The following is a 22,675-nucleotide window of genomic DNA, read 5'->3' on the forward strand; positions in this document are numbered from 1 at the left end:
AGAAAGCCAGTAACTAACAAATGCGCTCATTCCTTCCACAAACTCTCCATGAAGCGGCATAATTGAACTGTTAGGGGAATAGCTTGATAAGAAAGTCCTGCATTATTAAAAGTGTGTTTCATATACTTTTTAGAAAATGGCCACCTGATGTCTGCTGGCAGTTGTTGTGGGGTACCAAAACTCAAAGTGGCGCCATTAAATTAAAGGGTCAGTTCACAGAAACTGCAAATATGAAATATCTCCTTTCACCACATAAAGTAAAGCTGAACAGATGTGAATATTCTTTTAAAAATCTGGTATGTGTGGTTACTCTAAATATGCACTACAGACTTTATTTTGAAGAATTTGAAGAATATAAAGTAGGAGTCACACCAGGAGGCTTGTCCTCACTACATCTTAAAATGCCTGGATTTATCCCCGCGCAGTTTGTTTAAAATATTCTCAAGAACATCTTACACAAAGAACTGAAGAGCATCTGCAGGTTGTTTACATTGCTGTATAGTAATAGCAGGCAGTGTGTTGTGTTTGCGGCTGTACAGGAAATAACTTCTTATGAATGCCATCACATAGTCAGGCCATTCTAAACAAAGAAACCATTTCATTTATACTCTGTATTTCTATACAAAGAATTGCAGTAATGAATGTAACTTTGAGCATGCCTGTACACCTCCAATTTTTATACATAGACAGCAATAATTTAATAAAGAGGCTTTAATATATTTTGTGTAATTCATATTCATGTGTTGATCTCTTATAGCTATACCTCATATTCTTGCAGTGCTCTGTTTTCTTATTTTTTTATTCGTTCTAGTTGCACATGGAAACGACATTACAATCCTGTGTAAGTTACATATTACAGAACTGACAACAAAGTTGACTTTGAGTTTTCACAAGTGTAGCTAGCTAAGCCATATACTTAGAACATATCATGACTGGCTGAAGCTGACTCGTGAAAAAGAAACTGTAAAAATAAAGCAGTTAAACTTTAAAAGGACATTTAACCATAAAATCTGTTTTAGTGTACCTACTATGCCTTTTTTGATGCTGTTTTCCTAATTTCTTTTCCACTTTGCTTGTCTTGTCTGACCTCATGCCACTGAAAATACTAAACAAATAACATAGCTTGGTGAATTACTCTATTTAAAACTATATACACAGATAAAACCACTTGATGGAAAAGATGTAGTATGTAATAGAATATGCAGTATTCATGAGAGTACTGTATGCAGATGGTGTAGTCCTCGAATAGAATCAAGGATACAAGTCAAGCACCAGAAGATTTGGTAAAATATATATTTTTTTATTTATTTCTTCATACAAAGAAATATTATGAATGTTCAGTATTTAATCATCTAGAAACATCTGCTCCATGTTGCTCTTGCATTGTGTAAAATTAATTCCTTTGATGTACATACCACAAAATACTTGATTTACATGTCTTTTTCATTTTTGTACATACAGATCTGCTAGACTAAATACATATAATATGTGGATAAGACAAACATTTCTAACATTTTTAGATCTGAAAACAGGCTGAATAAAACTCAACCATAACAGATGCAGCAACATGGGAGTAAACCCATGGGTGCAAGGGTTTTATTTTATTTTTTTCTTGTTTCTTTTTTTTTTCAGATATCCCCTCAGTAAAAATGAACAGAAGTCAAATGCAGTACTCCCATCAGCTTACAGGAAAATGTCCGACTTTTCTTCAACAACGTGACAGCTTGCTGAAAGAGGTCACCATAAATGCTTTTAATAATCAAACATTGCACTAAGGAGAGAAGAGGCGATGAAGGCTTTCTTCAAACACGTTCTCACTAGGAGTACCATCGCTCAGGCAGAATAAAAGCAAGCCTCAATCACCCCTGCTAGCAACCATTGGTTTGAGGTGAAACCAGGTAGCTGGTTTCAAATGGAAAATAAGAGAAATAGCAGAATAAGTGGTTGCCTGTTTTAACGCAAGCAGGCTAACTGTGTTGGATCCAACAGTTGAAGAGGCACAACATTTTCTTATTTTAATAAGGACAATCAGATTTGACTTTTCACTAAATGGCAGTCTGACTTGAATGAGTTTTCTTGTGTGGATAGGTTGTCTACATTCAGTCTGAGCTCTGCATAAACGCATTAAAACCCTTCTCTGGGCGCTAATAATTAATTTCCATCATGCCTGCATTTTCATAACTGATGCCACACCGAGCATGCATAGCTTAGTATAGCACAGCGTAGCGTAGCATAGCGTGAAAGCAGCCCCGTGCCCTTATGATGGTGCACCATCCGCTGCAAAGACATCACTTCAAAGATGATCACCACACATTTTCTCACTCTTGCATATCAAGAATTCAAGTAGAAAGACAAAAACTAAGAAGCAATGCCGGGGACAAAAGCAGATCGCGACTAAGCCGTGTGAAACATGATATCGACATGAAGTTTTTTTTGGCAACGAGTGTTAAGATTGAAGAGATGAGACTTGAGAAGAGTGAATAAGGCATAAAGTATAACGGCCATGGATGATGGCACATGAGGTTTTCTGATGACACAAGAGGTTAGACACCGAAACCCTGCCTGAGGCAATTCTTGCTGTGCTATGAGTGCTTCACAAAAACCTTTCCTGTTCCTTTGATCTGTTTAGTCTGGGATCTAAGATGGGGCCTGGTGGACTTCTGTTTGAAGAAGTGCCATTTCAGTGAGGCGAAACCTTGCCGTCGTCTCTCTGTCATCTTTTCTATCTTTATGCTCGATTTCAGGCAGATATGCCTCTGCTACCTCACGCAAAGAAGAAGAAAAGAAAATAGGACGCGCTGTCCCTGTGACCCGCTGTGCACCAACTCCTCTTTTCCTCAACAAATCAAATGCCTCTCAAGGAAATTTGATTGAGACTTTGTGTGACCTTTGAACTGAGTAGATAGGGCAAAAGCCTGGCTACCAGCCAACACTACTTCAAATGTGGAGCTAGAGAGCAGAGGCTCGATCGATCTGCCAGTTACCTTTACTTGATTAGCATAACGTTAACATGGGCCCTTATGTGGTCCGGGATAGGATTTAACATTTGATGGATGGGCCATTCATTAGAGCAGGCAGCAGGAGCACTGAGAATGAAAGGGCAGCTGTATACTTTAAGCATGAGTGACACGATGAGTATCAATTAGGTCTATTGATCTACCTGTTATTGAGTGGAATGGGACAAGAGATGTGCTGCTTAGGGTCAATGACAGAGCAGGAAAATTGCACCATGAAAAACCTAGAAGGATGTGAAACACCTTAAAAAAGAATGGCTTTGAGAAAGGGTATGAAGAGGATGAAGGTAAAGTGTGTGATGTAAGTATACATGAAGATTCTCCACTTCTCTGTGAGCACTCTGTACCCGTAATATGGTGCCTCTACACTTTCCGCCCTAGTTTCTGCTTCAATCTTCACTGATTATCTGCATTATGAAGCACCAGTAAATCCACTGAGTTTACAGGACCACAAGGGAGGAGCATGAGAATTCAAAATAAAAACGAGGAATGTTAAAAACAACACGTGGGTCAGATGTTATGTACAAATATGGTTAGGCAGCTTAGTGAATTAATTGCTTAGAAATAAAAATAAATTATTATAAAATAGATTTTCTGTACATTTTACATATACATAACAATATCTCCACATCTTGCCTTTGAATTACAGAGGAAAAAAGACAACTTCTCAAAAAATTAAAAAAAAAAAGTCATTTTCACATCAATCCCAGCCAAAGTTATGTCCTGTCATCTGGTAGAACTTCATGTTGAAGGGCCTGTAGAAGTCTCGTAGTCTCTGCACCACCTCAGGGTCAATGTTTGGATGGGTTCGCCCTTTGGTTTTTCCAAGGCAGTGGGGCTTGCTGCTGCCTTCTGCTTTCTTCAGGCACGGGAATCCCTTGGTCTGGTTGAAATAAAAATGTTTGTCTGTGATGATCCTCTTGAGCCCGAGAAAGTCTTGCACACGGCCCAGCTCTCCAGCTGGGTCGCTGATCAAACGCTCGCCGCTCACAAACAGGATCTGCTCCATGGGGAAGTACTGCAGCCAGTTGTCCAGGTGCTTGGCGTAGATGCCAATCTGGATGGCGCTCCATGACGTGTCAATGAGCCCTGTAGTCCTGTTTTTAAAGGTGAGGCTCTCAAACGAGGGAATGTCAGGCTTCTTAGACAGTGTCTGTGTGTAGTCGGAGATAGCTCTAGTGACAGGATCCCTCACTACGACGATCAGCTTGGTGTTCCGGGACATGGCGGAGATTCGGGCAGGAGCTTCCCTGGTCACAAAGTAGCTAGGAGTTTTCTCCATTGTGATTTGGCCCTCCAGGGTCTTGGGCATCAGCTCCCTGCAGAGAAAAAAGAAAGCAGGCCCAAAAAGAAGGTTAGGAGAAGGGTAAGATGCAGTAAGTTCTTGCATAATGTAATCAAGTTGATGGAGTGTACTGTGCTCTGCAATCAATGACTCACTAAGCCTGTAAAGCCTTATTATAGGGCTTGAAAACCTATTAGTGCAGGCAGCTCTCCAACATCAACAAGCTCACTCACTCATGAGATATCTCACTTCTGAGAAAAAACAGAAAACCTTTATTTACTCCAGAATCAAACAACTAGAGGAATTTCTAAATGTGACCAATCCTCTCGTTAACCATATTAGGTTTTCTAAGCCTTGCACAGACTTGCATGGTTGAGAAGACAAATGCAACACCCAGATCACCTAGAAGGGGCAAGATTTCATTTCATTTCATTGTGAATAATTCTGATGAGCCTTACAGTGTATTTTCTTTCCAAATTAACTCACAGCATGTGCAGATTCCATTATCTGATGTGTCTTCCCTGAGTTGCTTTTCCCCAAACCTCACTGCTGGATATGTTTCAAAGTGGTCACATTTAATCAAAATCTCTTGATATGCCCAATGGAGCAAACAGGCACAAAAAATTTGCCTTGCTGATTCAGGTATAGATGGCCACGGTTCTCTACCACCCTACTGGACCCCCAGTAAATGCAGCACCACAGAAAGATGATGATGTTTGTTTCAGAAAGGTTTTTTTTGACAAGAATGGCTTTGGTTTTGTGCGAAAACTGGCAAATGGGCTTTAAACATATATGTTACATGCAGACATATAATCAAGAGGTACATGGGAACAACTGGTTTTGAAGGAAAAGTGAACGCACTCTGCTCTCTCCGCATCGGATTTCAGAACTAGTGGCCAAACTCAGAGTCTAGATTATGGTGGAGGCGATAAGAGCGGTTTGACTGACATTGGGATGTGGATCGCTTTTCGCTGTTTGGCCCCCAGACCGGGAGAAAAAGTAGCCTGTGTAATGTACGTGAGATCAAATATGTTTCTGTTTTTTGCTGGATGGAAAGGATTCAAAGGACTGTTACACACACACAAAATGGGCTGAAATTCAAGACATAAAACATCCCAACAAAGAATGAAGAAAAAGCAGTTGAAATCATTCAAAGGAAGGGAGAGATAACTGAGGGCATTGATCTATCAGGGAAAACACTCTCACAGATAAGGTTCCTGTTAGGCTGTTGTAGCCTGAAGCTCGCCTTTGTTGTTAAGGCCAGAACACTAATAGCCCATTGTGTAGACAGTACTATGGTAGCAGATCCCATTCAAACACTTTGTAATCCTACACAATATGTTTACAGGTGACAAAGGCTGAAGACATTCTGTACATTTAGATATTTGTAATGCTTGATTCGTTCCCAGACCTCCATCTGCTCCTCAGGAATATACTCTAAAGGCTGGAATCTAGTTCATGTCCATTTAGCTCGTGGTTAATTCATGTAACATCAGCTCTCTGTCGTCAATGCACATATCAGTGCGCACGAGGTTGAAAAGTGGGGAGGGGAAAAAAAATACCCAGGGTAATGTTGGGTAATCACTAAAATGTCTCATGGAAATGTTGTTGGCATTTGTGTAATCTTAATGCAGTGCTTGTGATCTAATTATGATGATATCATCTTGATTACTGACACATCAGTCGAGTGAACGGAGCAAACGAGAGGGAAAAGCGAGCTTATTTCCAAACATTAATAGCCTGTTGAAATCAGAACGTGCACGCCAGCAAGCCATTTCTGGATGTATAAATGCAAACAGCACATGAACACACGCTACGTTTTTGAAAAGCACCTCTTGAATCTCCTCAAGGAGTATAAACCAAACATGCTTGAGTCAAACTGCATGCCATTCTTCATTCTCTCGATGCACAATGGTGATACTGCCTGCAAGCTTTTTGTCATTCCTTGTGCTAACATACAAAAAGAGTTTAGAGCCAAACAGAAGAGGCAAATGGCTCCCGAGCTAATCCGATTTCAACACGACAATGTGGCATGGAGATAGGGAGGAGGCCTGAGTTACAATGTGCATAGTGATAGATTATGCTGATCCAAGCTCAGGGAATCCTAAAAAAAAATCAAGTGTTGGGGGTTGAAGGAGCATAAAACTAGGGGATGGTCAGAAAGTGGCGAGGAAACCCCTAAAAGGCGCCAAATCCACAAGAAGAGGGCCCCCCTAATAAAAAATCTCCACCTCAGACTTTGCCCACTCTCTCTGCCAAAGAAGCCGGAGGGGAAAAGGCAGGAAAGGAGAAAAGAGAGAAAAGGAGGGGAATTTAAGTGGGACAAGTAGCTCTTGGAAAAACAATGCCTATTATACTCTCTTTTGATTTATGAGGTGCTGCTTTTAAAGATTCCGTCAGCAAACAGGCAATTCTGTGACACCGGGCTCCTCTTTTTTCCCCCTTTTCTTTGAAAGTGAGCCTTTGTCCCTGAGCGGAGGGGTGAGCAGGGCAGTGGTCAGGGCACAGGGGCGGGGATGGGGGCAGGGTAGAGAGGGGGCAGAAAGTGGAGGGTGGGTGCTTACTGGGGCCTGAGTGGAGCACTTCGCCATCCTTCTCAACCTCAAGAGAAGCTGTTTGGAGAGCTCTTAAGTGAAACGTGTGCCAAAATTGCCCTGCAAACATCACCCTGTCCCCTTTAGATAAAAGCAACTCTTGTCTTTTATAGGAAACAATAACACTCCAAATAACTTATTGGACCTCATATAGTATATCACAAAGAATTCTTTGCTTGGTGGCACTTTTGAAATTGTTATATACATATATATACTTATGTGTGTGTGTGTGTGTGGACATCGTTTTCCATTAAGAATAATTCCAAGTTGACAGGTAAGCTAAAAACAGTGATAAGACAGAAAGCAGAAGCCGCTGTCACATGACAGCATCAAAGAAGGGCCAGCGGAGCGGCCCTTTGGCCTGCGCTTTAAAGAGCCCTCATCCCATCAGAGCTCAGAATGAGGGTTATTTCGATCTGATGTTTCTGCCTCCCTCCTGTCACATTTGATTCAATGATAACGGGCTGCCACTGAGCTGTCTGTTTCACAGCATCCCTGACAAAATGACTGGTTTGCTCAAAGACAAAAGGAAAAAAGCTATTTGGCGTGCGTCTGTCGATTTTATATTTGATACAAAAGGTTTTCAATTATCTCACATGTCTGGATGTTGAAAGCATTTGAATCTCAAATTAGGGTTTGTTTATTTGAATACAGACAAATCGGAGGGCATTCTGTATCGACCATAAAAAGGGAGGGTGTGGCTTTACTCGCGTGGGCATTTAAAGCTAATGCACTCTGATTTCTATGGCTTGAATACCCTGGAGTGAGTATTACCGTCCCATGGGAGGTAACAACACCCACAACAACAGTATACAACAGTATACACTGTACAGTGCTCTAAGCATGTTTATGTACAGGCTCAATTAACCTGTCAGCATACACTAGTGTAAGAAAATCAAACAAATCGGGTACTTCAGAGGAATCAAGCACTTAACTTTGTGCTGAGTTTTCTTTACATTCACTCCGGTCTCTTTTCCAGTGATCTAAGAAGGTTCACTCGACCCTTGGCAATCAGGCCTTGAAGTCCGATAGCAAAGTGACACTTCACGAGTATAAAGCAGGAGAGGGAGGAAATGAGGGAAGAGGTACTGAAAGGCTCCCTTTCTTTTCCAAGGGCCTCCTTCCGAGACCCTCTCATGAACCAATGCGCTGAACGTACAAGCATTTTCAGGAAATACAAAGACACATCTTTATTCCTTACTTGATGATAAGGATCTCGAAAGCCATTTGTTCATTCACAGTCCAAAGTGTTCCTATTTCCATCTTTTCAACCCAGGAGACAACAAGCATTTGAGCCTGATTTGGAAATGCAGGACATTTCATGTGCATCACGAACGCATATGAAAGAATTCATGGATGAGGGTTTTGTTCATAGTAGCCTGCATGCTATGAAACAGCAGTAAGCAACATGTTTACACGACATGCGCACTACAGATGCTACTGAGGGAGGCAAGCATGCACGGCTCTGCTGGTTCACGGAATATTTTCAAAGTAGCATTTAAGTACATACAGAAGCCAGACATTTTGAAATACGCTCCACAGTGCCTGGAGTCTGACATTATATTTACCACAGAGCATGGCTTTGGCTGTAAATTAAAAGAATAAAGAAGATGGTTTATGGCCACTCCAATGCAGAGAGGGAGGAGTGCTCTGAATGGAGTCGCAGAAGCTTCATCTGGTCTCTCTTTCAAGCACTCGAAGAGGAGTCCAGGTGTTAGTATGTGGTCACTTAGAGCTTTTTGACAGCTCATTTCCTGGCTGAGAAGAGCCAGACACCCCTGCTTAAAGATGAGATCTTGCAGGAGTATAGGCTGAAAGGTGTCTGTGTGCATCTTTATCTTACAGTTTGATGGTGATATATCTTTGGGAACCCCAAAAACTATACATTCCTTTGGCCATACTATTGAGTAAGTCTCCATATGTGCATGTACATTTCACACACACCAAAGTCATGCTACAGCCTCAAATTAACAGCCTGGCTTCAGTGCATAATGGTTTCACTGTAAAGAGAAGGTGGCTGAGTGGAAGCCCCTCCAAATCTTCTGTCTGCTAAAGGGATTAATAATGCAGGCTAGCCTAGTATCACACACTCAGACCTTGAGAGCAGGACCCTGCATGGGATGGGGCATATCTTGCAGCTAAAAGGAGGAATGCTGCTTGAAAGCAAAATTCCTCCTCCGAATTGCTGGGAATGCTGTTGTCAAGAGTGCCTGTCAGTATTAATGGAGTTACTGCAGACCACTTCCCACCCCTATCTCTGTTCCTCTACTAAAAAGCGATTCTGTTTAGAAAGTCCCACCGTCTCACCAACAATAGTACCCATGGTCTTGACTCAAGGTCATACCTAGAACATTTATCACAGCATTTCTGCTAACAAGGTCTTATCAAGAACGGAAGGAAGGACAAAAAGGAAATAGCCAAAGGTTCCACAGCCGGGTCTAAAAGGTCAGGGTGTAATTATTCGCTAGCATTTTAATCTTTCTCAGAGCAGCACAGATTGCAGAGGACAAACTGGTCAGAGCTCTGTGACACTTTGACACAGAAATTCTGGGCTTGAAGTCCTGATTTGGTTGATAAATGTAACTCCTAGGCCCTGAACTCCATCAAGACATTGCGCTATGTCAAAGCAGCCTGGGAATATCCTGACCCTCCAAGTAAACAAAACAGTTAACCCAACCGTCGCAACCCGTCCATCCATCATTTTAAGCTGAAGTCAGGGAGTTGCACTTCACTGATGTGGAGCTTTTTTTTTTCCTCTTCATTTTAGCGCCTCTTACAGAAGGAATGTGTGTGTAAAACAGTGTGTAGGAGTGGGAGCGTGAATGACAGAGACAATGTGAATCGACAAGAGAGGGAAAGACAGAAAGTGGGAAAGAAGGGGAGTCAGGCCTTGCGGTTTGCAGACCATGCACACTCGTTTGGGCTCATACCCAGCCTGGTTTTGGAGGCAACATCAGACACAAGTAAAGCAGAATAAATAAATAGAGAACAAACCACCACATATAATGCCATGGGCTTCATGTTTACCCCCCTCTGTAATGTCCTGAAAATACTTAAGTGAGGTTGAGACATTCTTCTCTGATGCTGTCGTGGTTACCTTATGATGGGTAGCGCTGCAGAGGCGTGACAAGCACAAATTATTCAATTTTAAAACTAACTATAAGTTTTCCTATTCGGAAAATCTGTTTTCAAGTGCATTTGTTGCTATCTGGCACCTTCGGAAAACAACACTGGAATGTGTGGAGCCGCAGAGATTATTCAGGCCTGGAACCACACCGGCCTGTGGCCATAGGCGGCTGCCTAGAATTACTGAGTGTTAATAACCCTGCAGCGAAGCGAGGGAGCCCACCATGTGGCATAAATAAAACAGAGGAGTTGGTGAAAGGCATGGCGGGGAGAAGAAAGTAGCAGTAACTCCTCCCGTTTTGAATGTGCAACTCTTCGCAAGTGCTGTCCTATTTTTCCTCCTTCGGGCTTTTAAAAGCATCGGCCAAGAAGAAAAAAAGTAAAAAGCTTTAATTGGCCAACCTTAAAGAAGTGAAAGATCCCATCATCTAAGCATCACTTAAGACTACATCTCATCACTTTGTTTGACATGTGATACAAGATGATTCACCTGACACCACCACAGCGATCAAGCTACTCGCTGCGTGTGCGTCAGCCATCAGACGGACACGCTGTGAAAGCCTCCACTTTGTGATACTAGCCAAAATTTGTTTAGCACTAGTAATCCTCTTTAATTAATGTGTTTGCTTGGGGTGTTTGCTGAAGGTGTTACCCCGGAGCTAGCCACGCATTCCACCACTCCATCAGTATCAGGGTGCGACTGGATGACAGCTGGGATGAAATAAACCAGTGAACCGTAAAAGAAAAAACAACGGGGCAAACAACAACGGGGAGCTGCAGGTGAAGACTCGGTTTGTGTATAGGAGCAAGTGTTTGCCTACTCTGTGTGTGTCTAAGCATATCTGGGTGTTGATGTGTGGGTGTGCAGTCAGAATCAGCCATTCTGACTGCTTTCCTGACGCTTGACATGCACCAAGAGGCACATGACTCCTTGATCTAGCTACAGCAGAGATGAATAAAAGATGAAACAGACTCAAGAAGAACTTACATGCCACCACCCCCACTCCCTAGGCGCACACTCAGTCACACACAGAGAGACAGAGGGAGCGAGCAAGCTACTTTGCATCCTGTTTGAATTGGCTGTCATCCGTAACTGCCTGCACACCTTTTTGAAGACAGGTGAACTACAAAGTGTGTGTGCAAGAAAGAGGGGATTTCCTCTCTACTGTATGTCACTCACCAAGCCCAAAACCATCTCTGCGTGTGTTTGGGCTCTATCATTTTGCTTCTATTACTCACACTGCAGCTGTTGCTGCAGGTTAATGGTTTACAAATTCCTAAAGACAGCCTGCCTCCCAAGCAAACATATAATTAGCTATACTGAGTAGGGATAGCATGACAATTAACCTACTCCTTTCCGAGATGGAAACAGTGGCAGAAGCAGTTTTTATCCTTTAATCTCTCTCTTTTCCTTGGTCTGAAAGGATAGATTTTTTTATATAAATATACAATAACATCTCCAAGCAATAACTCTGTCTTCAGCTTTATAGAACTAAGTTATGTTTTGCTGCATTGTTTGCTATAAATTCCATTCAGAGGCATTTTTCGCTAAGGAGGTGGGCAAACAGAGCTCTCAGTACACAGAAGAGCAGGGTTTCCATCCAGATTCCAACTGGTGGTTATGTGTTATGCTTTGCTAGGGTTAGAGAAATACCGTGGTTTTAGTAAATAAACATGTTACATGTCAAGTCACCTTCCTGAATTCTGCAAGTGCTTCCAGTGCTGCCAGGGTCTAAAAATAGCAACGCAATTAATAATTTTGCAGTATTTAGGAGGAAAAAAAAGAATGTTGCGATTAAACACATTCGTGATAAGCTCACTTTGATGTATTTCTGGCTTCCAAATGCCAGCGCACATCCATAATTTAACAGACATGCCAAAACACAGAATGCTCTAAATTTTCCGATTTGGAAACTATCTTTAGTCTTATTTCGATGGCACTCTTCACACAAAGATAGAAATCATCAGGCTTTTCATCTTTTTTTCAGCAAATAAAATTTAGTCCACCTTTCATAAATAAACTTCACTAAGATCTTAATATCTGACTTCCTGTTGGGGTGTTTTGGTGTTAAATTAGCACATAACCGCTACAGTAATATTAATATAACTTACAGATAATGGAGGAGTAGTTTTTGCTTCTAAAGTAACTGAGTGCAGTTTTCAGCTTTAGATCAGTTAAACAAGGAAGAGAAAAACTGCACGTGGTGGAAAAATAATTGGCATTGAGTAGAGTTTGGCCAGGTTGTCTTAGAGGTGAGCTGAAGTGTTCTTACAGCTCTTACGAGAGCCCAACAGCACTGGGAGTACATCTAAATGGAGAGAGTGACTAGTGTCGAGCAGCCAAGGTGGAGGGAGACAGCTCGAGGTTTCTAATGAGCTCTGCTCTTTTACTGCCAGGCTAATGGAAACCTCGAGAGACCTTCCTTGCATTCTCTTTCTGTGTGTGTGTGTGTGTGTGTGTGTGTGTGTGTGTGTGTGTGTGTGTGTGTGTGTGTGTGTGTGTGTGTGTGTGTGTGAGTGTGTGTGTGTGTGTGAGTGAGTGTAAGAGAGAAAGCGTGTCCTCCTTTCTCCCACAGGCAGGCTCGCTCTCCAACACCCTAATGGCTACCTCTGGGACTTAATACCTGGGACAAGTGAAGCTGTAAAGGTCTACCGTCATCAGTTTTTTTCCGTTCCTCCCACTCCTAAATTACTTTTCCTTTCCTTTGGAAAGGACATAAGACTCACCTGATTAACCTACCTTTAGAAGAGTAACAGTAAATAATTAACAAAATGGTATACGGGTGTCTGTCTCCAGCAGCCTCCAGGGGAACCTTTTTAATGTGCCAGAAAGTGTTTATTTAGCAGCAATGACTGACCATTAACTCTGGAGGGAGGATGTCTGGTTCTGTTCTGACATGTAAAACAACATCCAAATTATCACCTCGTTAAAAAGGGTCTAATTCACACGTAACACAGAGGGAGGGTTTGTATACCGCTTTCTCCATCCTAAGCTTCCTTTCTCCTTGCTCCAAGACCACTTCATTTGAATTCTTTGCATTTTATTGTTGGTGGGCTTGAATTACTTTGGCATTATAAACAGAGAGATTTTACATCAATGCCATTCAAGCCTCTTTTTATGATGCCATTGTTTATTTACACTGACACAAGCCAGTGTAATGCCGCCCCGGTGTGTGATTTTGCATAGCACGCTGGCATTGTGTAACCAGAGGAGTTTGACATCTAACAAAGCAGCGCCAGTCCTGACTTACACAGATGTTACTACATGCACTGCAATCCCTAAGTCACTCCAACATAGCCCCCAATCCAACCTTCCTTTTATACAGAACTGCAAAAAAAAAAAACAATGCCACAAAATGTGTCTTTTAAAAATGTGTTTGTGTGGGTTTATTTGTGTTTGTTTGAATGACTTTGTCTTCTTATTCTTTGCATCATCCATTTGAGTCAAATGTTGACAGCAACTTCCTGTCAGCCTCCTCTTTTATCCTCTGATTCAGCAGGAGGTTGCTGTCTGTTGCAGCTATATTGTCTTCACTGGTGTGGCTAGTGTTCTCTGCACACTAACAGGAGAAGGATGGGGGATGCAAACCACCACGGCACAGCGCTGCCACTCCCTTCTCCACAGGTCTCCCCTTTCACTATTAACCGGTTGTAATTTGGGGATAAAAGCTGCCTTTTTTCCCTGCTTCTCCACCTCCCCCAAGGTCACTCTGTATTCTTGACCGGGCTACGCCAGCTTAGGCAAAGAGGAGAGGGCTTCCCTCGCCCCTCTACACTGACCAAAGCCTTCTCTGGTAGTGGGTCACGGCTGGTCATCGAGGCCTGCAGTGAGCCCCACCCAGAAATGTAAAAACCAAGTATGACATGTGACACCATTCTTGCACATCAGCAACACAAGTGCGCAGCTGGAAAACTGGAAAAGAAGGAAGAGATTTGAGGATGATGTTTGGGGGAAGAACTGGGAGGCACCGATGAGAAACAGGGTGCCACTGACGAATAATCCACCCATATGGGAACTGAAGGTGGAAGTTTAGTCAACACGGAGGTAGGGCTGAACGATATATCGCATTTGCGATAATATCGCGACATGATCAAGTGCAATTTTCTAACCGCAAAGGCTGCGATTATACTCTGGACATGTCCAAATTCATGGGCTGCATCCTCCTGAGGCCGCATTTGTAGACCGATTACGTCACAGCGACGTGCCGAAGGCTGTCCAAATTACTACCATATCCCAGAATTCATAGCGCGGCCCAGCCAAACTCCAGTTTCCAGCAATGGCGGCCGCTACTAAGTTTTAAAATTACTCATACTAATCTTTCTGGGTCACAAAATAAACTTTTAACATATTTTCAGGCGAGAAAGTAGTTGTGTAAACATCAAATATCTGCTCGGTTTATCAAGATATCCCATATTTGCAAAAGTGCTTCGACGTTTTCAGAGGCGTCTGCTACCCACCAGCTCGACAGCTAGCCGGGAGCTCGAGGGTTACTGATGCGGCCGAGAACGGCACAACTCCCGGCACATCATTTTCAGATCACCGCGGAGTTTCGCTGCTCGGGTTAAACGTAATATATAAGTCACTTAGACAACCTAAAAATGTTATTGTTGGGCTTTTTTCAGTGTTTTGTTTGTTCGTGAGTAAATCGGTTTGGCTGAGATTAAAGTTATTAGATTAGATAAAATAAAACTTTATTAATCCCCCGGGTGGGTTCCTCCTTGGTTTTCACACAGCTGACTAAACGTCAAACAGAAAACTTATTAAACAGAAGTATGAGACAGTCGAGAATTTACACCAGTGTCTGGTTATATTTTAGATAGCAAGAAGCAGACGGCCGAGTTTATTAAACTCCACCGAGACAGCGGTGACGCTAATCAGAACTAGCCTTCTGATTCAGAAGGCTAGACCGTCCAATTTCACGCCTTTAAATTTTAAAGGCGTGTTTGTGTGTGTGTTTATACAATTGCTATTATGTTTGCACTTTATGTGTAATGTTACTGACTGCAGGGATCAGTAAGATGTGTGTATTTTTTATTTATTAGTTTTATTTATTTAATATTATTTTTTAATTGAATGACTGTCTAGTAGTTCACAGATGTCGAAAAACTGAGTGTGGTAAAGCCACTGATTTTGTTTATGTATATTTCTGCAATCTGCACATTGTACTGACTTTCATTTTAATGTTTACACCAGGGTTCCTTGTCAGCACTTTATGCTCAGATGTTTGTAAGCTAAAAATAAACTATTGTGTATGTTCAAATATACTGTTGTGATTGAAGAAGTTAAATAAAAATGTCAGTCATCAATTCATGCATCACCTCATGTCATCATAACAGAGGTCTGTCTTCCAGGAAAGAACAGTTTAAAATTAATGTAATATAGTATTGGCCATACTATATGATGTATTGCTTGTCTTTGTTTAATAATACAGAAGACAAAGACCTTAAAAAATAATCGCATATCGCATCGCAATCGCAATATTGGGGCAAAAAAATCGCAATTAGATTATTTTCCATAATCGTTCAGCCCTACACGGAGGCACAGTTTCAAACTGCTTGTTTTCACGTTGGCCACTGCTATTGAGGATTTGAGCAGAGGATGTGAACCTGCTGTCAGCTGTACGGTTGGCTGGCCGGGCGCTCATTCCCAGAGGAACTGTGGAGTTCCAGGAATCAGGAAACAATCAGAGGGCCAAAGTATCTAATCATGAATCTGGCATTGTCTTTACTGCAGCTCCATCTGAATGAGAGCCACTTAAACTTTCAGTACTTGATTTTTATCAAACACAGTTTAAAAATAATGTTTTTTTTAAGTCTTCCTGTACATAACTCAGTAGGTTTTCTGCTGTCGTGCGATTGTTTATGAAGCGTTGTAAGATCCCCTGTGGGGCTTGTAGCTTCCAGCAGCTTTCTGTAGCTCTGCAGATGGTCAACACACAGACCCTGTCAGCAAGCAGACGTGGGTCTGACCTCAGTCAAAGGCTCTTAACCCACCTCTACACATTACCTCCAATCAAGCCTGACCAATCAATACTGGCTATCCCAGAGGGGTCAGGCCATGGAGACATTTGTGTATGATGTCTGACAGTTTCAGTCTTCTGTGACATCAACTGAAGATTATTTGTGGTTTCACAGCTGAGCCTATTACAATAACGCTGTATGTATTGAATGAACAACACTTCCACGTACCCACTGACTTTCCTTAAAACATCCCGTGTATGCAAACATTAGCACTCGATGTTTTGTTGGTCAAACGATGCTCTATAGAACCAGGTGGCCCTTTTGGCCATTCAGAGGAAGAAAGGAGGGTGAGGTCAGTGGCAACAGAAAGTGGATGGGTCACCTACATGGAAATAGGAGCTCCCCTGTGGCGAGCAGATAAAGGACGTGCACCCATCCAGAACCGTCTCTGACATGGTCAAGAGATGCAGTCTGACTCCACCTCAAGAACTAGCAGTGGGGGTAGAGATAAATAACGGCTTTCAAACAGTGCAGACTTCCGCAAGCATCCTAAGTCTGATAGAGGAACTTGGTTTCTTTTCATTTTTTTTAAAGGAAGTTCCCCTTTCAACAATGCTCCACTTGTCCTTTTGTGGTGCTGTAAGTAGCTTTTACTGACACTGCTTTTTAAGTCCGTTTACCTCCACGGTGTTTTATCACAGACTCGATACAAAGGTTGACCAGCGAGACATCCTGCTCAGGGAAGGCACCCATTCAGACAGAACAATCTCTACAGAACTGGAATCACCTTTGATTGCAAATCACATGAAGTGTGCGATCCAACTGTTATATTACTTTACTTCGACACACCACTTCTTTAAACTCACAACCAGAAGCAAACCTTTTTAAAAATTCTCATGCGGAGAACAAACAGCTGACAGCCTCTGATAGGTTCTAATTAAAACGAGCTTAGTAATAGCACAAGTTAACACCACAATATGAAAACCTATGACACATACCACTATATGGCCGTAAACTATGTTACTGCACCCTGCCCGACATGTGTACAGCTTCTCGTTTAATGCTAAAGCCACTCCGAGGGAGGAGCGACAGCGTCAACAGTGCCTGGGCCTGACAGTGAGCTAAGACCAGAGCCCGCGACACGACAGCAAAACCACAGCACAGTAATTACATATCAAAGCCCCTTCATAGCAAATACGGCTAAATGGGATATGAAGAGAGCAATATGCACCACAGACTGACAGGGCGGGATGAGGACTGTAGTCAACAAGCGTTAGGAATAAATAAAATACTGCAAGTTGAAGAAAACAAAGTCGGTGTGGAAGGAGAGAGGCCTTCAGCTAATGTGCATGAGTTAAAGCATGTTTCAAGGTGACATACAAGATCATACAAACTGAGGGAAAAAACTGATTTAAGCTATTCGCAGTTTCTTAAAAACTTCAATACAAACTTCTATAAACTCTCAAAAAAGCCAAACCACTCCAACTTTTTATGAGCGTTCCTGTCACTTCTCTCTGATTGTTTTATTCCATCAAGTGAAACACAGTTACAAACGTTTGCTTGCTAATTATCTTTGTTCTACACCAGTCTGTGAAAAATCACACAAAAATGAAAGTGGTTAATTTAAAAAAAGCACTTGCACTGTTTTCCCTGTGCTTATTCTTTGGGAGCTATTAGTTTTTTATTTTATGAATGACCTTACTGCAATTATGCCATTAATGTGTGTGCTATAGAGAAGCATACATGTTTTTAAAATTATTATCAGATAACACCGGTTTCGCTTACACTACTCCAGGGAACAGGTGCAAATAGAAAATAAAGAACCAATGTTCCTCTTCACATTCAGTCACAGTGGCCTGCTTAATTCTGAGTCACTCTTTCTGTGTGTGTGTGCGTGTGTGTTCGTCGGGGCTAGTTCATGCATGACCTCACTGCGAAAATGTGTACCTCCTGATACAAGGACCCCTCGGTCAAAAGCATGAATCATGTGTTTGTCTTTGGCACAACTAAAAACTGTCAAAGAACATCAGAAATCCACAAAAGGACTTGTTATCTCCACCTCCTTTCATTTTGAAACTTCTCTTCCCGCTGCCTGCCCGAGTCTTTTCTGCTCTCTCTATCTCTCTCTGCGGCTGCATTTACTTGGTGGAATTCCAACGCTAAATGCGTGCCCATTGGGGGAGGCGAGGATGGTGCAAGCTAGTTACAATGGTGCATGACAGGGAGATTGTGCAAATCAACAAACAATGAGAGGTACGTTACACAACTCAGACACAAACACACACACATAACTGTCTCCATAAATGACCATGATCTCTGATCACATTCCCACAGAAAATATTTCAATGCCACACAATTTTGCTTCTGTCTGGAAAATGTCAGTATTCCCCTCCCAAATTGCCAAATCGTCTCCAGTATTTTATTCTAATGGGACAGTGAGGGGGATCAGCAATGAATTAAGTATAATTTCCCTTCTCTGTCCATCCTCACCCTCGAAAAAGAAACCCTTTTTTTCACTACAGGGACTGCTTACACCAGCTGTTTCACTGTAATGTTCACTCCTCACTGCAGTTCTTTAACAGAAGTATTTCATAACAGGTTTTGCTGTTACCAATCTGAATGAACTTGAACAAAAAGTTCATGGATTTTTGTTTAACATAAGCGCTGTTTAGATGTGCCTCCAAAGCATAAAACGCCTTTATCACAAAAAATAATGTGGAGTGTACACTGCTCCAGTGCTGTCGAATAGCTTGTGTTTCCAATGCAAAATAATCAACAAATAATAAAATTCTATCACAAAACCTTGAGTCCTGATTTCTTTACATGGTTTTGAAAAAGTATTCAATTTCATAGTCTAAAAGCTGACTGTACTTTTCCACATTTCCCCATACAAGAAAAGTTGGGCATGCAGTCGCTGGAAGTCAGTTAAATAACCGCCTTCCCAAACCAGTTAATCTGGCTGCAATAAATCAATGATTCTATCAAAGCGAGCACATGAAAAACAAATCACAAAGACGTGATCACAATTTAAAGTGTAAAATCTTTTGATGAACTTTGCTTTTTTTATATTCATACAAAACTTAAATACAAAAAATAAATAAATAAAGATGGTAATTAACCACATTGGGTAAATGTTTTTGAAAGCGTGATTATAACGTAAACAATAACATTGTATCTGTAGGTGTCATTTTATCAATTAGTAAATGATAATAAATCAATAAAATCAGTTGACCATTGGTAAATGAACAGCTGGAACTTTACCTGCATTTTAAAAATAGCTTAAAAAAATACCTGAGCACTGATAAAAATAAGATAAGTAAAATATAACTAAAACGAAACAAAATATGTGTAAAACTAGTATTAGAATATATTTTTAAGTCTGTCTGTGCTGTGACCTGCCAAGTATGGTCATTAAGCTCAATAGTCCCTCAGCTCCTTATATTAACACTTAAGTGACCAGGATAATCTCAGACTGGACCTCTGAAGATGGTAAATGGCTTTTGTTCTATAAAGAATCCTTTCATTGTCTTTTACATGCCATTTACTTGCATTAAGCCCATTGACATAACAATAGCTGAACCCCTTTCAGAGCAACAAACACTATTAGGTAAAATATTCCACGGGACAAACATGTAATAATATTGAGATTTTTTAATTTTCCAAACCTGATCTAACAAATCAACTGATTTTTTACCTTTTTCTTAACTGGGTCTTAACACAGTGAGGTTGGTCAGATTTTCTTGAATTGCGCTTCAAGACTCTTTTCATAAGGCGTTGTAGCTGAGTAGTCTGAAATTTGTCCGTATTTGCTCACTATAAGCGAAGGAGAAAGGTCGGTCAGGACCTGACTGTAGCCCGTACAAACGTAATAAATGAGAAATAATTTAATTAAAACCTCTCCTTGGTCGTAAAATAACACGACTCAATCAAAGAAACTGGAAAAGTAGGTTTGAATCTGACATACAAGCCTGAGTACGCATCCCCGTGGAGGTGCAATATTGCACTGTGTCCAACAGAGATCACTGCACATCGCAGAAACACGCCAATCTCACCGTAATCTCTATCAGGCGACATAATGCGCTTTCAATTCTTCGATTCTTTCAAAACAAAATTACGCACGCGATGGAAGGGGAAAAAAGCAAGCCATTAACCCTCATAATTAACAGTTAATTAAAAATGCCTAATCTGTGCTGCCGACATCCAAAAGGACGTAAACATACAGAACAAAGCGGAGGTAACAACCCGTGTGTTTATTTAAAGGTTTAAGTTGTGAAATAAACTCAAAACGTGCTGGATAATTGTTAGAATTTGGTGTGCTTTGATGGGCTTCAAATGAGTGACATATAAATCAATTTATGAGTAAATAGATTAAGCTGTGTTTAAAAAAGAAAAATGACTTAAATGTTGTTGGATTGAAAAATGAACAAGCTTACAAAAAATTGTGTGCAACCTCTAAATCTGACGCACTTTAAAGAAAATCTACAGCCTTTCCGACCCTTGTTTGTCTGGCTTACTAAATAAATTCAGCATCGCTGTTCTGCACTGCATTGCAAATTCTTTCGTACAGTTTCTTCCCCCGGAAAAGTGTATTCGCCCTGCATCCAGATAAACAAACGCCCGGTGATTAGTTTTACCTGTACCACTCCAGCCCGTTGTCATAGTTGCGGTCGAAGAAGTGAGGCTCCGCTCCCACGGCTCTGATGTCAGGATGGACCCGGAGAAACTCCAGCAGAGCCCGGGTCCCTCCTTTCTTCACCCCGATGATGATCGCCTGCGGCAGCTTCTTGCTCCCGGAGCCGTTGGAGAAGCTGGACATGGCGCTGGGCTCCGGGGCTCTTTGGTGCTCCCCGTGCATCTCGTCCCAGTCTTCGGCTCTGTCAGAGTCCAGCTCGTTATTGAGCAGGTCTCTGGACGCAGCGGTCCTGATGGACGGCTCCTCATAGTCACTCTCTATATCCTCCCAGGGCTGCGGTTTGGCCAGCAGTCTGGACACCAGGTCCGTCCTGCTGCTCTCTGTCCTCTTGCCCACCGCAGAACCAGTCTCCTTGCCCCGGTAACTCTCCACGACCAAACTTGGCATGGTGGAACAGTAGCCCACGCATGAGTACAGCATGTATACCCAGATTAAAAACATGATGCTGAGCAGTATTAGTTTCTTCTTCACGGGGCTGGACCAGAAGGCATACAGGTTGTGGAAAATCAGGCTATATTCCATAAGCCTTTCGGTTGAAAACCATATCCCAGCGGCGCATATTGCCTAACTCACTCCCGGTGGCACCTTTGCAATCCTTGCAAAATTAAGCACATGCTCATGAAAAAAACTAAAAATAAATAAACCCTACAAATAAAACAAACAAATAAACTAGCCTAAATAAAAGCGGATGGATCGGTGCATCCAGGAATGAGAAGGCATGGAGGAAACGATAATCACAAGGGTGCTTAAATTTGGGGAAAGTGTTGAGTTGCGACAGGCGCAGCACAGCCCCGCGTGAGCCTCATCTCAGGTTTGCACGAGCTCCTGGGTGAGCGCGAGACCTTATACAGAGACGCGCGCGAGAATGACGGCGGCAACGGCCAATAGCCGCGAGGGAGATAAATATGCAAGGCTTATGTTGATACAAGCGGGCCAATCAGGTGGGAGCATGGGCGAGTCCGGCCGTGGGATCCTGGGTATGGAAATGAGGCGTGTGTGCGGGACTCTGCTGAGAGTTTGGAAAACTTTCACACCGGGCAAAGAGTTCAATTAGCTGAAGTTTTAAATGTTTCACTCATCGTTCACACAGTTTTTTCCCCCATCTATTTTCAAAATGGTTTTTTTTTCAACTACGAATTCCAAAGCTAATGTTGTCAGAAATATGAAAAAATGGTGGTGAAAAAATGTCTATAGGCTACATAAACAGTGCAAAAATAATCTCAGTTCACAAACCACATAATTTGAATGACACAGACTGTGAGTGAATGCGAAGAAATGAGGAGGGCACAGTGCTGGCGGTTAGAACTGGAAACAGGAAGCGTTACTTCATTATTTAGTTGATATTTTGTACATATTATCAAAAATTTCAATCCTCCCCCCCCATAAAGAGCAATAGAACCTATTAACAATGACATACTAAATAATAACAACAACAACAACAACAACAACAACAACAACAACAACAACAATAATAATAATAATAATAATAATAATAATAATAATAATAATAATAATAGTTAGCCTATAACTCCCAGGTATATTTCCTTTGTATTAAACGTGTGTCTTAATTGGATTTTTTTTCGCGCATTACAATAACTTTGCTTAGTTCTCCAACTTAGTTTTGCAGTTTTTTCAGTACTCAGCACGTTAATTAACGATGCAAAGCAGGAAACAATACTTCGATAATCCAACATGAGTGCTCTCCCGGGCTTTGTTATTCTAATATCCTGCTTCTGACAAAAGCTTGAGAAGCAGAAAATCACGATTTTAATCTGCATTTATTAATCTTTTTTTCGTGTGTTTATTTATTTATTTTACTTTTAAAGAAAGTATGCCATGAAGGTGTCTTTATTAATTTATTCTTGAAAAAAAGTATCCCTCGCATTAATGTAGGCAAACTTTTAAAATATAGTTTGTTTGGAGAGGTTTTTTGGTCATAGTTCAGCCATCTTCCAAACCAAGGCATGCTTTTTATTTTATTTATTTATTTTTTATTATGATT

At 41.5% G+C, this 22,675-nt stretch overlaps 1 protein-coding gene across 1 annotated transcript; it reads right to left on the bottom strand.

Moving 5' to 3' along the window:
• Positions 1-1,279: 1,279 nt before the first annotated feature.
• On the bottom strand, positions 1,280-21,506 carry hs3st3b1b (heparan sulfate (glucosamine) 3-O-sulfotransferase 3B1b). Its single transcript, XM_086304183.1, has 2 exons — positions 20,615-21,506; positions 1,280-4,333 (listed from the first exon to the last, which is right to left on the bottom strand). Exons 1-2 carry the CDS (start codon positions 21,193-21,195, stop codon positions 3,715-3,717), a joined length of 1,200 nt encoding a protein of 399 aa, XP_086160309.1. The 5' UTR covers positions 21,196-21,506; the 3' UTR covers positions 1,280-3,714.
• Between the last annotated feature and the right edge of the window lie 1,169 nt (positions 21,507-22,675).

This window comes from Aulonocara sp. 'chitande type north' Nkhata Bay, linkage group LG8, assembly GCF_057382095.1.
Source record: "Aulonocara sp. 'chitande type north' Nkhata Bay isolate Kocher_YH1m ecotype deep benthic linkage group LG8, A_spYH_male_GT1.1, whole genome shotgun sequence".
In the NCBI taxonomy this organism is placed as follows: Eukaryota; Metazoa; Chordata; class Actinopteri; order Cichliformes; family Cichlidae; genus Aulonocara; species Aulonocara sp. 'chitande type north' Nkhata Bay.